At 43.0% G+C, this 17,902-nt stretch overlaps 1 protein-coding gene across 2 annotated transcripts in view; it reads right to left on the reverse strand.

The window, feature by feature from the left end:
- Myo1f (myosin IF) overlaps positions 1-17,902 on the reverse strand; it is an 81,433-nt gene that overhangs the window by 46,635 nt on the left and 16,896 nt on the right. For both annotated transcript variants that reach the window (XM_045148926.1, XM_045148927.1), the window contains exons 2-9: positions 10,170-10,307; positions 9,611-9,700; positions 9,434-9,528; positions 8,942-9,029; positions 8,765-8,854; positions 1,413-1,544; positions 1,117-1,251; positions 540-672 (exon numbers count right to left, since the gene is read on the reverse strand). In XM_045148926.1, coding sequence (XP_045004861.1) covers positions 540-672; positions 1,117-1,251; positions 1,413-1,544; positions 8,765-8,854; positions 8,942-9,029; positions 9,434-9,528; positions 9,611-9,700; positions 10,170-10,307 — 901 coding nt within the window. The remainder of the gene's footprint in view (positions 1-539; positions 673-1,116; positions 1,252-1,412; positions 1,545-8,764; positions 8,855-8,941; positions 9,030-9,433; positions 9,529-9,610; positions 9,701-10,169; positions 10,308-17,902) is intronic.

Below are 17,902 nucleotides of genomic sequence, written 5' to 3' on the forward strand. Positions count from 1 at the left end.
CTTATGCTTTTAAAGATTTATTTTATTTATTTATTTCAGAGGGAGAGAGAGAGAGGGAAAGAATGGGTGTGCCACTGTAAACGAACTCCAGGCACATGTGCCACCTTGTGCATCTGGCTTACGTGGGTCCTGGGGAATTGAACCTGGGTCCTTTGGCTTCGCAGCTAAATGCCTTAACCACTAAGCCATATCTCTAGCTCCACCTTATTATTTTCTTTAAGACAGAGTCTCTCACTGAACCTAGAGCTTTCTGATTCAGCTTGACTGTCCAGCCAGCAAGCTCCAGGAATCCTGCTGACTCAGCTTCTTTAACACTAGGATTACAAACATGTCCCAACATGCCTAGATTTTATGTGACCGTTGGAGATCTGAACTCGGGTTTTCATGTTTGCATGGCAAGCTCTTTGCCACTGAGGCATCTCTTCAGCCTTTTACCCCCATCTTGCCCAGTCACACTGACATTCCTCCTGGGATCTGAAATGGGAGGAAACAGTTCACATATGAGGCCTTCACCCATCCCTCCACAGCACCCTACTCACGGTCCACACTCTCCACGCGGGCATAGTTCCCATCTTCACAGAAGCTGATGTTCCCCAGGTGCAAGATTCCTGCCACAAGCTGTAGGACCAGCTGCTGGACACTGGGTGGAATCCCAATGACCTGCATGGCATTCTGTGGGGACAGAGCTCAGGCACTGACCTCAGTCTCCACTCTGCCCCAGGGTCAGACTTCTGTGGCTACAACATAAGACTCCAGGAGATAAGATATTTGAATACCTGATCATGTGTGTGTGTGTGTGTGTGTGTGTTTGTGTATGTATGTTACCTGTGTGTACATGTGTGTATATGCATATGGAAGAAAGAATTTAACTTGGGCCTTGTTCCTGAGATAGAGTCTCTTACAGGTCTGAACTTCCCCAAGTAGGTTAGGCTGGCTAGTCAGGGATCTGAAACTCAGATCATAAAGCTTGCATATCAAGCATTTTACTGACTGAGCCATCCCCTCAACCACCTCATCTGCCTTTTATAAATCTACTGCTGTGTAACCATGGGTAGGTGCCCACAACTGTCTGGGCCAAGGGCCTGGCTGTGGATTGGAGTGATGGTTGTTACTTACCAGGGTCTCATTGAAGTCGTTTCGATCATCAGTGCCTTCCACTTTGTAGGTGTCTGATTGATTGAGGTAGTAATAGTAGTCAGGTGTCATAAGCCCCAGGTTCTGTCGCTGCTCCTGGGAGGACCCCTCTAGAAGCTGGAGGAAGGACAAAGTACATACATAATACACAGTGGCATGGCTATTGTGGTTACTTCTCTCTCACCATCATAGGCTCCCACATATTACCCTTCCCACTGTCTCCATCCTCCATCCTTGAATGAAGGTAAGGCTCCAGCCCCTTGACCCCTTCTTTGCACCTGGTAGTAGATGTGGAAATTCCTCTCATTCTCATTCTGCATGACCACACGAGACTTCTCCAGCAGGAAGTTGGAAATCTTGCCTCCATCTGGCTCCCCACCACGGCTGAACTGGATCTCAAAGTACTTGCCCTAAATCCCAGAGGACCACATCAGCCCTTCCTAGAGTCCCAGGAGTGCAGATGGAGCAAGGATTTTCATCTCATGAGCCTAATTTCTATCCCCCGTTCATGTGACCTGAACTTCCCTTTCTCTTTTACCTTCTTATTGACTTCTCTCTTTTCACCATCTGCTTTCCTCAAGTCAGCACTCAGTTTATGCCCTGGGCTAGGAATGTCCAGCTTGTCCACCCCTAGTGATGCTCCAAGCTATCACTTGGAGCACCCAGCTCTGCACTCATCTGAAGTTTCTCCACCATAGTCCAGAGGACTCTGTGTTTCCATAGGGTACTGATGCTCCTTTGGTATCTCCCATATAGTTTCCTTGAGCCGAGAGCAAGGGCTCAACAGGCAACTTCTTTGGTTCCTGACATTCTCTGGGCTCTGCCCCCACTAGAGGTTTGAGAACAGAAAATCCTCCTTATGTCTTATATCTTCTTTTATCACCTTTTAAAAAATTTAATTTATTTATTTATTTTTTTTAGAGATACAGTGAGAGATAGAGACAAAGAGAGAGAGAATTGGCCCAGGGCTTCAGCCACTGCAATGGAACTTTAGACGTTTGTGCCACCTAGTGGGCATGTGCAACCTTGTGTTTGCCCTGTCTGTGTATCTGGCCAAGGTGGGATCTGGAGAGTTGGACATGGGTTCTTAGGCTTCACAGGCAAGCGACTTAACTGCTGAGCCATCTCTCCAGCCCTACCACCTTTATTTACCTTCTTTCAATAGCAATGTAAATTATTTCATCTTATACACAGTTAAATACCTGTAATATATAACAATTTCTTGTTCTATTGTTCATTAATATTATACACAATAAAGGGCTGGAAAGATGGCTCAGCAGTTAAGGTGTTTGCTTGCAAAGCTTAAAGACACAGGTTCAATTCTCCAGTACCCACATAAAGCCAGATTCACAAAGTGGCACATGAATCTGAAGTTTGTTTATAGTGGCTAGAGGCCCTGGCATTCCCATACTCTCTCTGTTTGTCTCTTTCTCTGTGTATGTACCTCTCTGCTTGAAAACAATGAAATATCTTTTCTAAAAAGATCATATATAATAAAAATCTATCTATCTATCTATCTATCTATCTATCCATCCATCCATCCATCTATCTATGTTTTTGTATTAGTAGTTTGAAAATAAAGACCAAGGGCTCTGGCCATTGCATTTATGAACTCATGGCAGTGGTGATTACTTGCACAAGACTGGGATTGTCAACATTCCATCATGGATAGGGGAGGCACTCTCAAGGCTCCTCCCTTCCATGAGGAACTATTGATAGTTAATAGTTGCAGGAAGAGAGAAAGAGAGAGAGTCATATTCAGTGGTGTAGCCACTGGCAACTTGCTTATAAATAACCCTCCACCTATGGTCATACAAGCAACTCTAATTAAACTCAGTAACACACACACACACACACACGACATCAAAGCAGAAATGGAGCCAGGCACACTGACTCAAGCCTATAATCCCACTGCTCAGGAGACTGAAGTAGGAGGATAGCCATGAATTTGAGGGCTAAAGAATGAGTTCCAGGTCATCCTGTCTAGAATTAGAACCTTCCTCAAAAAAGCCCCCAAAACTGTAAAAGTGGGACTATTTGGGAAGAAAAGGTTTAGTGGGAAGTGGGAGTGCAGCAAGAGAAGGTTATGGGAGATGAATATAATCAAAATACACTATATACATGTATGAAGTTGTCAATAAATAAACTTTAAAAAGAATGAAGAATAAAAGATTTTATTTACATGAAGTTATAGAACAGGTTAAACTTACATATGGCAAAAAATATCAAAAGAGTCATTGCTTCTAGGGTCAGTTAGCAACAGAGTTTGACTAGAAATGGGTAAGAGGGACAGTTCTGGAATGATCGTGATGCTGTGTGTGTTGATAGGGTTTTGGGTTGTACAGGTGTGCATATATCTACCTAAACACAGAGAGTGGTCCACTTTGGACATACCTATTTTAATGTATATTCTCTGGAGGGAATAGATGTTAGATGGTGATGTGGCTCAGTGATAGAGTCCTTGCTTAGCATACACAATCCCCAGCACTACTAAAAATGAAAAGTAAAAAGGATGAATGCTAGGTGTGGTGGTATATGACTATAATCCCAGGACTCAGGAGGTGGAGGCAGAAGAATCAAGAGCTCAAGGCCAGCCTGAGCTGTATAGTGAGTCTTCCAGGCCAATCTGGCCTACATAATGAGACCTCATCTTAAATAAATAAATGAAAATAGCAAATTTATAATGGACAATAATTAATGATCTGCATACTTGAGTATTACTGGGGAAGGTCTGTTGTCTGATTATAATGTGTCAAACATAATATGGTCTCCATAAATATTAATATAATATATTAATAAAAAATAATGTGGAAAAGAGAAGAAAAAAGAAAAAATAATGTGGGGCTGAGATGGCTCAGGGAGTAAAGTACCTGCCACCTAAGTATGAGGATCTGAGATTCAACCCTTAACACCCTTGTAAAAGGAAAGCATGGCAGTGTTCTCCTGTAATCCGTTTATTGAGAAAAAAATACCAGCATCCCTAGCTAGTATAGCATGATCAGTGAGCTCCAGAAAAAAAATGAGAGACTCTCAAAAAATAAGGTGGAGAGTAATTGGAGAAGACATCTGGCTTCCACTTACAAGTACACCCACATGTGCACTCATGCACATATGAACACAATATACCACATACATGTACAAAAATGTGGGTGATGGATACATGATGTGGTTATTTAAATTAGGTGTCCCACCCTAAACTCATGTGTTCTGAATGCTAGGTCCCCAGCTGGTGGCAATTTGGGAATTGGAACCTCATGGAGAAGGTGGGTTATTGGGGGTGGGCTTATGGGTGATATAGCAAACTTCCCCTTGCTGGTGTTTGGCACTCTCTCCTGCTGCTGTCTATCTGATGTTGGCCAGAAGGTGATGTCCAGCCTCTGGCCTCTGCTCAGGCTACCTTCTTTCCTGCCATCATAGAGTTTCCCCTCAAGTATGTAAGCCAAAATCACCCTTTTCTCCCATAAGCTGCTTTTGGTCAGGTGCTTTGTGTCAACAACATAAAGGTAACTGCAAGTATTGTTTTACTAATTTGGTAATTGGTACAGAGAGTGGGGTTGTTGCTGCTAGAAACTTCACTGTGTGACTTTTGGCCTTTTGGAACTGATTTGTGGGAGGAATGTGGAAGGATTTGAAACCTTGGTCTATGAGACATCTTGCAGTGCTGAAGACAAGAGTTTGATGTACTATTCTGGTCAGAGTTGAAAGACCTGAATGCAGCAAGAACTATGAACTATGAGGTTTGCTTTCTGAGGGAAAGAACTTTGTAGGACTGGGTTAGAGCAGTTTGTGTGAGAGGCCTGCTGCATTCTGCCTACCTGTATCCTGAGGACTTGTGCAGGGTTGCTTTGCATAGAAATGGACCGGTTTGAGCAGGCTGATATGGCACAAAAATAAATGAAAGTTTTGGGGGCTGGAGAGATGGCTTAGTGGTTAAGGCACTTGCCTGCAAAGCCAAAAGAGCCAGGTTTGATTCCCCAGGACCAACGTTAGCCAGATGCACAAGGTGGTGCATGTGTCTGGAGTTCTTTGCAGTGGCTGAAGGCCTTGGTACACCCATTCTGTCTCTCTTTATCTGCCTCTCTCTCTCTCCTCTCTCTCTTTCTCTCTCCCTCTCTGTGTCTCTCTCAAATAAATAAATAAGGAATGAAATGTTTCAAATCTGAAGAAAATGCTAATAAAAAAGAGAAAGTTTCAGGCTGAAAACAATATGCACTCAGCTGCAATTGTTTGCAGCTGCAAACAATTTACAACCATTGAGATTGGGCCAGCTGTTCTGAATTGGGATAGTAGAAAGAATGCAAACTCTTTTGAAAGTAGAGAGCCTGAACACTAAAGGAGTATTCTGCTCTTTAGGGTGGCTTTATTTCCTGCTGGCTTAATAAATTTGGTAGCCCACTGGTTCTATGGAGCATAATAAATGCAGGAAAGAGTATATCATTGGATTTGCAACACAGCTTTGTTTTTTGGATGAACTGTGTGTTACAGTAGAGACCCAAGGATTTTTTTGAAATGCCAGGACTATGAGATGGCTACCAAGAAGAATATCCAACTTGGGAAGCATTGTTCCCCAGGCTGTGAGGAGCCCAGATGGGGGTTGGAATTTGAACTCCAGAGACTTGTATCTGGTTAGAATTATCGGATTTGGAGGCTTGTCACTGGTTAGAGTTGTCAGACTTGGAGTTACAGAATTTAATGTTTATCTGTTTGTTTTAAATTATGTATTGCTTCAATCTTCCTTTCCTATGCCCAGTGCCATCTTTTGCAGGGTTAATGTTCATTCTGTGCCTTTATGGTCTTGTTTTTGTTGTTGTTTGTTTGTTTTACAGATAACAATTAAGAGATTTTGGGGCTGGAGAGATGGCTTAGTGGCTAAGCACTGGCCTGTGAAGCCTAAGGACTCTGGTCCGAGGCTTGATTCCCCAGGACCCACGTTAGCCAGATGCACAAGGGGGCACACGCATCTGGAGTTTGTTTGCAGTGGCTGGAGGCCCTGGAGCACCCATTCTCTCTCCCTATTTCTCTCTGTCTGTTGCTCTCAAATAAATAAACAAAAACAAACAACAGCAACAAAAAAGTCACTGTTCTTCTCTAACCTTCTTACTAAAGCAGCTCAATCTCTCTCTCCCATGACTTCTTAAAAAAAAAGAGAGATTTTGGACTATAGGGAGATTTGAACAGTATTGAGATTGATTAAAAACTATGGGACTGTCTAAGCAACTCACGGTCTAACCTACTGAGCAGCAAATGACTGTATTCACTGAGTACAAAACTAATTAATTAAAAAATAAATTAATTAATAAAAAAAACCTATGGGACTTTTAAAGTTGCACTGAATGCATTACATGTTTGGTTATCAGTTTATGGGGGCCAGTGGTGGAATGTGGTGGTTTGAATTAACTCCTTCCCCTAAATTCCTTTGTTCTGAATGCTTAATCCCCAGCTGATGGCAATTTGGAAATTGGGTCCTTACTGGAGGAGGTATGCTCTTGGGGGTGAGCTTATGGGTGTTATAGCCAGCTTCCCCTTGCCAGTATTTGGCACATGCTCCTGCTGTTGTCCACTTGATGTTGGCCAGGAGGTGATTTCCAGACTCTATTCATGCCATATTTTCTCCTGCCACCACAGAGTTAACCTTCCAATCTGTCAGCCAAAATAAACCTTTTCCTCCCACAAGCTGCTCTTGTTTGGGCGCTTTGTCCCAGCAACACAAAGGTACCTATAATAGATGAAAATGCAATAAAGCAAGCAAAACTTTTGGAGAAGGGCATGAATGAGATACAAGCATAAGGACACATGTGTGAAGATGCCATGATGAAAGCTATTAGTTTGTATGCTCATCTAAAAAGATTAATAATAAAAAGCAAGCCGGCCATGGGTGGTGCGTGCCTTTAATCCCAGCACTCAGGAGACTGAGGTAAGAGGATTGCTGTCAGTTGGCAGCCAGCCTGAGACTACATAGTGAATTCCAGGTCAGCCTGGGCTAGAGAGAGACCCTACCTTGAAAAAAAAAAAAAGAAAAGAAAAGAAAAGAAAGCAAATAAAAGATTGGGTATCTCTTACAAAAATGCAGAAGCATTTCAGATTGGGGTGGTTTGGATTTTTGAATATTTTTTGCATACATACACCTAATGAGATCTTTTGGGAATAGAATCCAGGCTAAACATGAAATTCCTTTATGATTTATGCACAATTTATGTATGGCCTGAAGATAATTTTATGCACTATTTTTAATGTGGGTGCCTTTTTTTTGAGGTAGGGTCTCACTCAAGCCCAGGCTGACCTGGAATTCACTATGTAGTCTCAGGGTGGCCTTGAACTTATGGTGATCCTCCTACCTCTGCCTCCTGAGTGCTGGGATTAAAGGTGTGCACCACCACGACCTGCTCTGTGTCTGCCTGTTGACTGGGACTTACATGAAGTCCAGGGTAAAATTTTCCACTTGTAGTATTGTGTTTACATTTAAATGGCTTGAAATTTTGGAGCATTCTGGAATTCAGATTTTTCAGATTAAGGGTGCTCAGCTTGTATAGTAAACGTTAGTGGTGGACTCTGAGAGAGAGATGCATGGGTGTTTCACTGTAGAAATTCAATTTTTGGTATATGTAAAAATTTCAGGATAAAATGGTATAAATACTTAAATATAATTATATGAAAAGCATATTACACATAATATTTTTAAAATATTCAAGGAATTTAATGTCATTCTTGGCTGCATGGTAAATTCAAGGCCTTCCTGAGCTATATGAGGCCTGGTCTCAGAAACAACCAACCAAACAACCAAAACAACAAACAAACCAAAAACTAAACTAAACAAAAACTAAACAAACAAAACATAATCTACAACCCCAAGATTATTTGGGGAATAAGAATATCATATTAGCCGGGCATGGTGGTACACGCCTTTAATCCCAGCACTCAGGAGGCAGAGGTAGGAGGATCGCTGTGAGTTCGGAGGCCACCCTGAGACTACATAGTGAATTCCAGGTCAGCCTGGGCCAGAGTGAGACCCTACCTCAAAAAACCAAAAAGAAAAAAAAAAAAGAATATCATATTAGTGAAAGGAATATGTTAAGCCATTTCCATATGAGGCATTGTACTAAAATTATTGAAGTCTATGGGATTGATATTAACACCACCATTTCATGAATGGGTCAAACAAAGACCCTCAGGAAACCACATCATGTTTTATTTTATTTTTCTCCATCTGTCCCACACAGCTAAACATTGACAGAACTGGACCATAAATCCAGATGTGCCCTTGTTCTGTTTTCCATTGGGACCACTGTAACACCTAACACACACAAAACCCCAATGAATTTTTCACTGGAAAACAAGGATAAGTGAGGGAGTAAGTTGAATATGAAATTTGAAAAAGTAGAAGTGGCAGTATGACCTCAGTGATGGGAGTATTGAAGGGTGTTATACAGGAGCATCATGACCTCCACAGTTCTACAACAGGGAACACATCTTCAAATGGACCAAGAGGAGGTAAGTTTTCCAAGAAGCAGTTGTGGATTTCCTTAGGGCTTTGGTTATAGCAGTAACTGTGTTTGTGTGTCTGATTGTGTATGTGTGTATTCACATGTATGTGAAGGAATTTATCGTTTTAAGCAGCTTTATAGCAACTCACAAAGCGGCTGGAATTATTGTTGCGCACAGTCTTGGCATTGCCGAAGGCCTCAAGCAGTGGGTTTGACTGTAGAATGATGTCTTTGACATGCTAGGAATAGAGGAAGGTGGAAAGAGATCAGCTTGAGTTATCTGGGTGCCATTGGGGGAAATCCCATCTGTCCTATCCTTATCTCACCTGGACTTTCTCTCCTCCACCAGAAACCTTGGAGATGTAGCCCATGATGTATTTGGCAGCTACTGTCTTCCCAGCTCCACTCTCTCCACTGGAGGTGGAAGGAAGGAATGGTCAGTGGGCAAGAATGGTAGAAAGGAGGCCTGATCACTCATTCATTCATCTCTTAAGTACCTATTGTGTACCAGGAACTACTCCAGGTACCAAGGATATAATTGTGAACAAGATAAGTTAAATGGTGAGCTGACATTTAGAATGTCAATGGTTACTAATAGGTATGATTATATCTACTATTGGACAATAAATAGAATGAATAAATAAAACATATCAGGGGTCCAGTGAAGCAAGGAAGTACAAGTGGGTGGTGGTTGCAGAGAGGAACAACAAAGTTTGGTTTGGTTTGGGAGTTCCAAACAAACTACCCCTCAGGATGGTGGTGATGTTTGAAAGATGCTGACACAGAAGGACCAAGAGCACCCCCACCCCCCACTGTACCTGATAATGACACACTGGTTCTCACAGTCAATGAGCATGTTCCGGTACATGTTGTCAGTGACAGCGTAGATGTGTGGGGGATTCTCATACTGGGCCTAGTGGGGGAAGTCAGGTCTCATCCCAGAGCTGGGGCCTTGGGGGTTTGGGGTTACTTCACCCACCCAATCCTGGCCTCACCGCGCCCTGATATAGATCGATCTCATGGTTGGTGAAGTAGGGCATCTGCTTGAAGGGGTTGATGGAGATAAGTACTGAGCCAATGTATGTCTGCAAGGTGATTAAGGGCCATTTGATATCCTTCTTTGTACCTCAATGACCCTTCCCCCTTTTTGTGTCATTGTGTTCCCACAATGCCTGCTAGAACCCCATTGTTGAGAGGAAGAGGGAAGGAGAGAGGGAGGGGAAGAGAGGAAGGGAGACTCAGATGTATCTCAAGTCTCTTAGAAAAAAAAAAAAACATAAAATCAGGGGTGGGTCCAAAAAGAGGAATAGGATGTGCTGTGGTTAAGCCTCCTCCAGGAAGAGGAGCAGCAGTGGTTAAGAGAGCGCTGTTGCTTGATTTGTCTAACCTGGCGCTTTCATTGCACATCCCTCCTCCAGTCATTTATATGCCTCTCCAACCTTGACTGGGGCATCTATAGATTGTCACACTGCTACACTTCTTCCACCCTTCACCATTCCAGATCCCTCTACTGCTCAATTATTTTCCTGCCACTCCATCCATGGTCCAGGATATGAAGATGTAGTCATCCATGAAGCGTTTGCGGAGGTTGTTCACAATGGCATCCTCAGTGATTTGGGGCAGCAGCACCATGTCATCCACACCACTTTGTTTCACATTGTGGCTCTGCCAGTGAAAGCGCTCCTTGCTGCCCTGTGGGTAGGGATGATGGGATGAAGGTGAACCTCTGCAGAAGAACATGGTGTGGTCATTCAACTCACCTCTACCACCAGCTCTGAATCTGCCCTTGCAGATTTCATTTCTGTTCCTCCTTCCCCCATCTCAGGGACATTAGTTCTGCTATGTTCCTTGTCTAAAACAGCACAACAGTTTGAGCCATTCCTGGGCTCTCTCTTTTGGTCACTGTTTGTTTCTATCTTCATACCTCCTTGCCACAGAGGAGGAGCTAGGGATGCATACCCAGAGGAGCTCTAATAGGCTATGGGAGAAGAGGAAGGAGATGGGAGTCTAGCGGAAAACTTCACCTACCCTGGTTTTTACTTCCTTCTTTCTCCTTAGACCCAGGCTGCATTATCCCTGACCTCTCTATGGCATCTGAACTCCTGCCCATGCTTTCCTCCTTGAGGAGGATCCTTTCTCCACTCTCACTTGTGGTCATGTGTCCTAACATATCCCTCTGAGTTCTTCTGATCAGAGGTATACAGATAAGTATGGATCAGAGTCACACCATGAACTACACTCCTAGGCCCTCACTGGGGAATTCTAGGCCAGCATGCTACCACCAAATGCACTGGTGAATTCTAGGCAGTCATTTACCATGTAGCCTCATGTCCCAGCCAGATTCTAGGCAAGCGTCCTACCACTGAGCTACACACTCAGCCCTCTTTTTACTTTCATGAGACTGCCCAGGCTGGCCTTGAGCTCACTCTGTAACTCAGGCTAGCCTCAAACATATCCTGCCTCAACTTCATGAATGCAAGAAGTACAGGCATGTGCCTCCAGACCCCACTTAATATTTTGGAATGTTTTGTAATGTTTAGTAGAACCTAGGGCCATGCACACACTGTGCACATGTTCTCCCACAAAGCTACATCTTCAGCCCCACTGCATGCTTTGGCTCTGCCCTCATCAGTTCTGGCACCTTCGCAGGTGCCCACTTTCTGCATCTCATTTCCCTCTCAATCATTCATCACCTCCTTTAGGTCCCATGGAACTGAGTTAGGTACAGGTTCCCTCCAAACCCCTACTCCAGGAAGTCTGCCTAGGATTCTCACTCCTTTTAGCCCAACTGTTCACTTGGTGCCTTAAACACACTGGCTTCCCCAACTGGAGAGGACTGTGTCACACAGAGAGTGATGACAACCCAAGACTTCTTTTTCTCATGAACTTAGGTTCAGATAGGATGTCCCTCCACATAAAAGCATTTCTTTTTAGGAGAAAAGTTTATTAAGGGAGTTAGTACGCTATGGAAGGGTGTGGTAGGTTTCAAGCCAAAGGAAGGCTTTAGTTCTGCAGAACAAAGGGAATTCCTTAAAGGGAATTTTTAAAGGGGAGTTTTAAAGGAGGACTTTTGAAGGGTAGCGTCTCCAACTAAAGTCTTGAGGAACTTGGGAGATGGCTCAGCAGATAAAGCAGTTGCATTCAGGATCTTTCAGACTCCATACAGAAGCCAGAAGCTGTAGTTGCTTCTGTAATCCCAGTGTCTCTATGTCGAGAAAGGAGGTGAAGACAGGAATTTCCTGGAAGCTCATGGGACAGATAACCTGGTAAATGGGGCTATGAGCAACAAGAAACCTTGCCTCAAATGAGATAGAAAGCAATGACTGACACATGAAATTGTCCTCTTTTTTTAAAAAAAGTTTTTGTTTATTTTTATTTATTTATTTGAAAGCAACAGACAGAGAAAGAGGCAGATAGATAGAGAATGGGCATGCCAGGGCTTCCAGCCACTGCAAACGAACTCCAGATATATGTGCCCCCTTGTACATCTGGCTTACGTGGGTCCTGGGGAATCAAGCCTTGAACCAGGGTCCTTAGGCTTCACAGGCAAGCACTTAAACTGCTAAGCCATGTCTCCAGCCTGAAATTGTCCTCTTACCTCCACACATGTGCCAGAACACACATATGCTTATAGTCATCACACATGCCAAATAAATAATAAAGAAATTTACAAGATAAAGCATAAAAAAGATAAAACCTTCCTATGAATTGCTGCATGCTAAGGGGCTAAGAAAAGCTTGGATAGGTTATAAGATCATAAATCAGGTTGTCTTGACTCTAGGCAGCTGTCCCTCTCTACCTAGGGGATTCTGAAGAGGGGCATGGTTAATTGTCTACAGAAGCAAAAACTACCATGTCTTAAAGGGACAGTATTTTTATGATCTAACTACAGGCAAGGAAAGAAACTGCTTCAGTAGAAATCTTCCAAAGCATAGGATGCTGGAAATTAAAGCAAATCTTCTCTGGAGCAGAGCTCAGTTGTACTTGCTGTGGTGGTTTGAATCAGATGTCCTTCCAAAACTAATGTGCTTTTAATGCTGGGTCCCCAGCTATGGCAATTTGGGAGGTGGAGATCTGCTGGAGAAAATGTATTGTTGGGGTGGGCTTAGAGGAGTTATAGCCAGCTCCCCCTTGCCAGACAGAGTTGGCTCACTCTCCTGCTGCTGTTTTCTACCTGCTGTGGCATAAGTGACATCCACCCTCTCTGCTCATGCCATGTTTTCCTCTGTCATCATGGAGCTTCCCCTTGAGACTTTAAGCCAAAATAAAACCTTTCTTCCAATTAGCTGTTTTTGGTTGGGGGTTTGGTCTCAGCAACATGAAGGTAACTATAATACTTGCCTAGCATGTGCAAGGCCCTGGTTCAAACCTTCAAAAAGGTTCTATATTTCTCAGCAGATTCCAAGACAAGCAGATAAGTATATTGGGCTGAGAGGCTATAAGCCAGATCAAGCAGAAGGGATAAGGCCAGGCCCAGTCATGGAGGGCCTAGCTGAAGATCCACTTTTTCCTGGGTGCAATAGGGAGCCACGGAATGTTTAGAATGTGTGTGCGTGTGTGCATAGGAATTTATTATGGGCATTCAATGAATCCAGCCCTTAGCATGGGCTTAGATCCAGGTTCTAACCCTGACCATGTAACTGATATTTCTGTGAACCTCAGTGTTCACATCTGTAAAATGGAGTAGCAGCCCCACTTCCCAGGACTGATATGAAGAGCAACTGCTTTGGAGAACAAAGTGGGCTGGGGAAGTTGGTACCTCTGTAAGCCTAACAAGCATTTGGCAGAATTAACAGTTACCCCTTGCCTATTGGTAATATGAAGTCACTAATCACCATATATTTTCAGTAGGCTACGAGGGAAACTGAAGTTCAGGATATGTTTTGATGAAAGACATGGCTATAGGCTGTATTAGTGTTCTCATTTCTGTGATCAAATGACTGACAAGAAGCAATTTAAGCCAGGCATGGAGGCACATGCCTTTAATTTCACACTCAAACCGTAACAATGCTCAAGAGTGGGGAATTCATAATAGCAAAGGATGGACTTTTATGCTTATTCAAACAAAAGCCTCAGGGTTGGGGAGATGGCTCAGCAGGTAAAGTGCTTGCCTTGCAAACATAAGGACTTGAGTGTAGATCCCTGAACCCATGTGAAAGTTGGGCCCTGCATGCATTGGGGAGGCAGAGACAGGAGAGTCTTTGGACTTGTCAGCTAGCTAGTCCAGCTGAATTGGTGAGTTACAAGTCCAGTAAGAGATCCTGTTGTTAAAAAATAGGGTGGAGACCAATTGAGATCAACCTCTGGCCTTTGCACACACACATGAATACACACACAGAGAAAGGGCATCATTGGAGATGCAAACGTCTTTGACAGTTGAGAGAAAGGGTGGCCAAGGCAGAGGAAAATGTGACTCTAGCAGGAATAGTAAGCAGAGAAGGGAGGATGGGGAGTACAGGACTTGATCTCCTCAAACTGCTTCTCACCTGATTCATCAGTATATGAATTTTCATATGTTGTTATGGTTGAATCTGAAATGTTTCCAAAAGGCTTATGTTTGAAGACCTAGAGGATGGCTATATTGTGGAAGGCTGTGGAGCATTTCAGCGGTGGCACAGCTTGGAGAAGTGGGTCATTGGGGTGGAACTTTTGAGCTTATAACCTGGCTTTTCTTTGCTTCCTGGTCTGCTGCACTGTGAACAGCTACCACACACTCCTGCTGCCATGGGTGGAATCTCTCTTATTGCCATGTTCTTTTTGCTCCAATTAACTGAAATTGCTTTAAACCATAAGCCAAAACAAACTTTTCTTCCCTAAAGTTGTTTCAATTAGGAATTTTGGTCAAAGCAATGTGAAAATAACCAATGCATATGGCAAATCTGATCCCATCTCCCTAGTGTTGAGACACTATCTGCGGCTTCCCACTACCCTCCTTTCCTCTAGTCTGTGGATTGAACCAATATCTTCATGCATACTCAGCAAGCACTCTACCACTGAGCTACATCCCCAGCCCAAGAACTTGCTTTTTGAGACGTAGCTCAGGCTGTTCTCAAACTCACCATCTTCCTGTCTCAGCCTTCGGAGTGCTGGGGTTACAGGCATGTATTAGGCCTGACTATACCATAAAGAATCCTTTTTTTATTTTAATTTTTAAAATTTTTATTAGCATTTTCCATGATTAAGAATTCTTTTTTTAAATGGTTTTTGCATGTATATGGTGTAGTATGCATGTGTGTGTGTGCTCATATGTCTGCACAAACACATGTGCATGAAAGCCAGAGGTTGATGTCAGGTGTCTTTTTAAATCATTCTCAACCTTAGTTTTTTAGTTTAGTTTTGTTTTTTTAAGGTAGGTCTCACTCTAGCCCAGGCTGACCTGGAATTCACTATGCAGTCTCAGGGTGGCCTCGAACTCATGGTGATCCTCCTACCTCTGCCTCCACCTCCTGAGTGCTGGGATTAAAGGCTTGTGCCACCATACTTGGCTTCAACCTTATTTTTTGAGACAGGGTCTCTCACTGAACATGGAGATCACTGACTTAGCTAGACTTTAACAGGCAGGGATTCCCCAAGGACCTGTGTTGCTGTGCTCAGCTTTTATGTGGGTGCTGGAGATCCAAACTCAAATCCTTATGTTACTATAACAAGTATTTACCCACTGAGTCATCTCCTTAACCCCCCAAAGAATTCCTAAAGCACCTGCTGGGTACTGAAAAGCTTTAGTCCTTTGAGAACTGCTTTACTTCCTCACCATATCCACCAGATTTTACGGATGGACTTGGTGCAAGTGGTGTCCCCTCTGAGAAGATCTCCTTGGAGGCAGCTAGGCCATGTGCTTTCTTTGGACCTTCTCATCACTCCATTCATATATTGCTACATCAGCTTCCTCTGGGAGCTCCCAAGAGCAGGGGATTGGGTAATGTTTGTGTGAACAAGGTGCCCAGACTCATGTGAATGAATAAAGGATGGAAAGAGGGAGTGGATGAGTGAATGGAAGTGAGGTTAGCTAGGAAGCTGTAGGCTTTTGAATGTCAAAACAAAGAAATTCAGTCTTCTTTGTTTAGGCTATGAATTTAGGACAGGAGAGGGGCAGGTGATAAGCAAATTCTCTTCTACTGAGCTAAATCTTCAGCCTGTGGGATTGTTTTTGGTTGTTTTAGAGGTGAGGATATGGATGGATACAAATTTGCATACAATGTCCAACTTGGACACAATTCATTGTCCCTCTATGCTATGAACATGGGACAAACCTGTTTAAAATCACTGGAATCTAGAACCAGAATGTTATATGTATAAAGAGAAAATCTATACTAGTTGACTATCCCAAATAAAAATGCTTGAGATCTGAAGTATTTCAGAATTTGAATATTCTTTTTAAAAAATCTACTTATATGAGGAGAGAGAATGAGAATATGTATGAATGGGTGTACCAGGGCCTCTTGCTGCTGCAAATGAACTCCAGATGCATGGGCCATGTTGTGCCTTTGGCTTTATGTGAGTATTAAAGAACTGAACCCCAGCCAGCAGGCTTTCCAAGCAAGTGCTTTTAACCACTGAACCATTTCCCCAGCCCCAGATTTGGGATTTTCAAAGAAAGAAATGTTGGAAGCTAGACATGGTAGTGAGACCCTATCTCAAGAAAAGTAAAAATGGCTGTAGATGTATCTCAATTGGCAGAGCACTTGTCTAGCATGCACAAAAGCCCAGCATTGCATAAACTGAGTGTGGTGGTACACACCAATGGTCTCAGCACTTGGGAGGTGGTGGCAGGAGGATCATAAATTCAAGGTCATCAATGGCTATATAGTGAGTTTAAGGTTAGCCTGGGCTATACAAGACCTTGTTTTAAGAAAAACTGTCTTGGGGAACCAAGATCAACACAAAATTCATTGCTGTTTCATTTACAACCACATATAGTCTAAAGGTCATTTACTATTTTATTTAATTTTATTTTTTATATTTAGTGTCCCTGAGTTTTCACTATGACTGGTGTCACATACAGTCAGGTAGAATTTTCCACTTGTGACATTGTGTTAACAGTTTGTTTTTAGTGGTGAGTTTTCTGTAGCCTCTGTGTTTCCTTTTCTTTTTAATTTTTTAAAATTTATTTATTTGTGAGGGGGGGCAGAGAGACAGAAGGAAAAGAGAAACAGATAGAGAAAGAATGGGCATGCCAGGACCTCTAACCACTGCAAACAAACTCCAGACGCATGTGCCCCCTTGTGCATCTGGCTAACATGGGTCCTGGGGAATTGAGCCTCGAACGGGGATCCTTAGGCTTCACAGGCAAGTGCTTAACCACTAAGCCATCTCTCCAGCCCAGTGGTACATACTTTGAATGCCAGAAATGTGAAACCCAAGACAAGAAAATTGTGAATTCAAAGATAGTTTGTATGAAATATTAAAGCAAAATAAATTTAAAAACACTTCAGATTTTGTAACATTTTGAATTTGGAGATTAGGAATGCTCAACTCAAATGTTTTTAGCATGATTAAAACCCACTACTTTTCTAACACTGTGATGGACATGCATGTACAAAGGGAGATCTTAATTTTGTTCAGGTTTCACTAGAAGTTTAACATTTGGGAAGGTGATATTGTAGAAGAGTCATTTTGTTGGCTAGTGCTATTAAAATGGCCAGTCTATATGCACACGGATGGGACCCTTGTGCTTGTTGGCATGCCTTCATACAGATGCTATATCTGGTGGCTCCATCATGCATGCTCTCATGTTTTCATTTCAAAGGGTGTGGATAAGGTGTAAGCATTTTTACATTTTCAATGGTGTGGATGAGGTGTGAGTGCTTTGAGTGCTTTCATGTCTTCAAGAGGGTGTGTGAGGTGTGAGCACTTTCATGTTTTCAGAAGGTGTGGATGAGGTGTGAACACTTTCATGTTTGCAAACACTTTTTTATTGTGTCATACTTTTTCCTTTGCTAATGCCAAGGGAATTGCATGAATTCCCTCCCTACTTTCCTTTATCTCTCTATCCATCTGTCTTTTAGTACTGGGATTTCAGGCCTCACACATACTAGGCAAGTACTCTTGTGCCAAGCCACACCCCAAGACCCTCACTGGAGAATTCTGGACAGGAATTCTACCACTGGGTCACAACCCTGTCATCTTTTTACTCTTTTTTGTTTTTTTGAGGTAGGGTCTCACTCTGGTCCAGGCTGACCTGGAATTAACTCTGTAGTTTTGGGGTGACCTTGAACTCACAGTGATCCTCCTACCTCTGCCTCCCGAGTGCTGGGATTAAAGGCGTGTGCCACCACGCCTGGCTGTAC

This window comes from Jaculus jaculus, chromosome 5 (genome assembly GCF_020740685.1).
Source record: "Jaculus jaculus isolate mJacJac1 chromosome 5, mJacJac1.mat.Y.cur, whole genome shotgun sequence".
In the NCBI taxonomy this organism is placed as follows: domain Eukaryota; kingdom Metazoa; phylum Chordata; class Mammalia; order Rodentia; family Dipodidae; genus Jaculus; species Jaculus jaculus.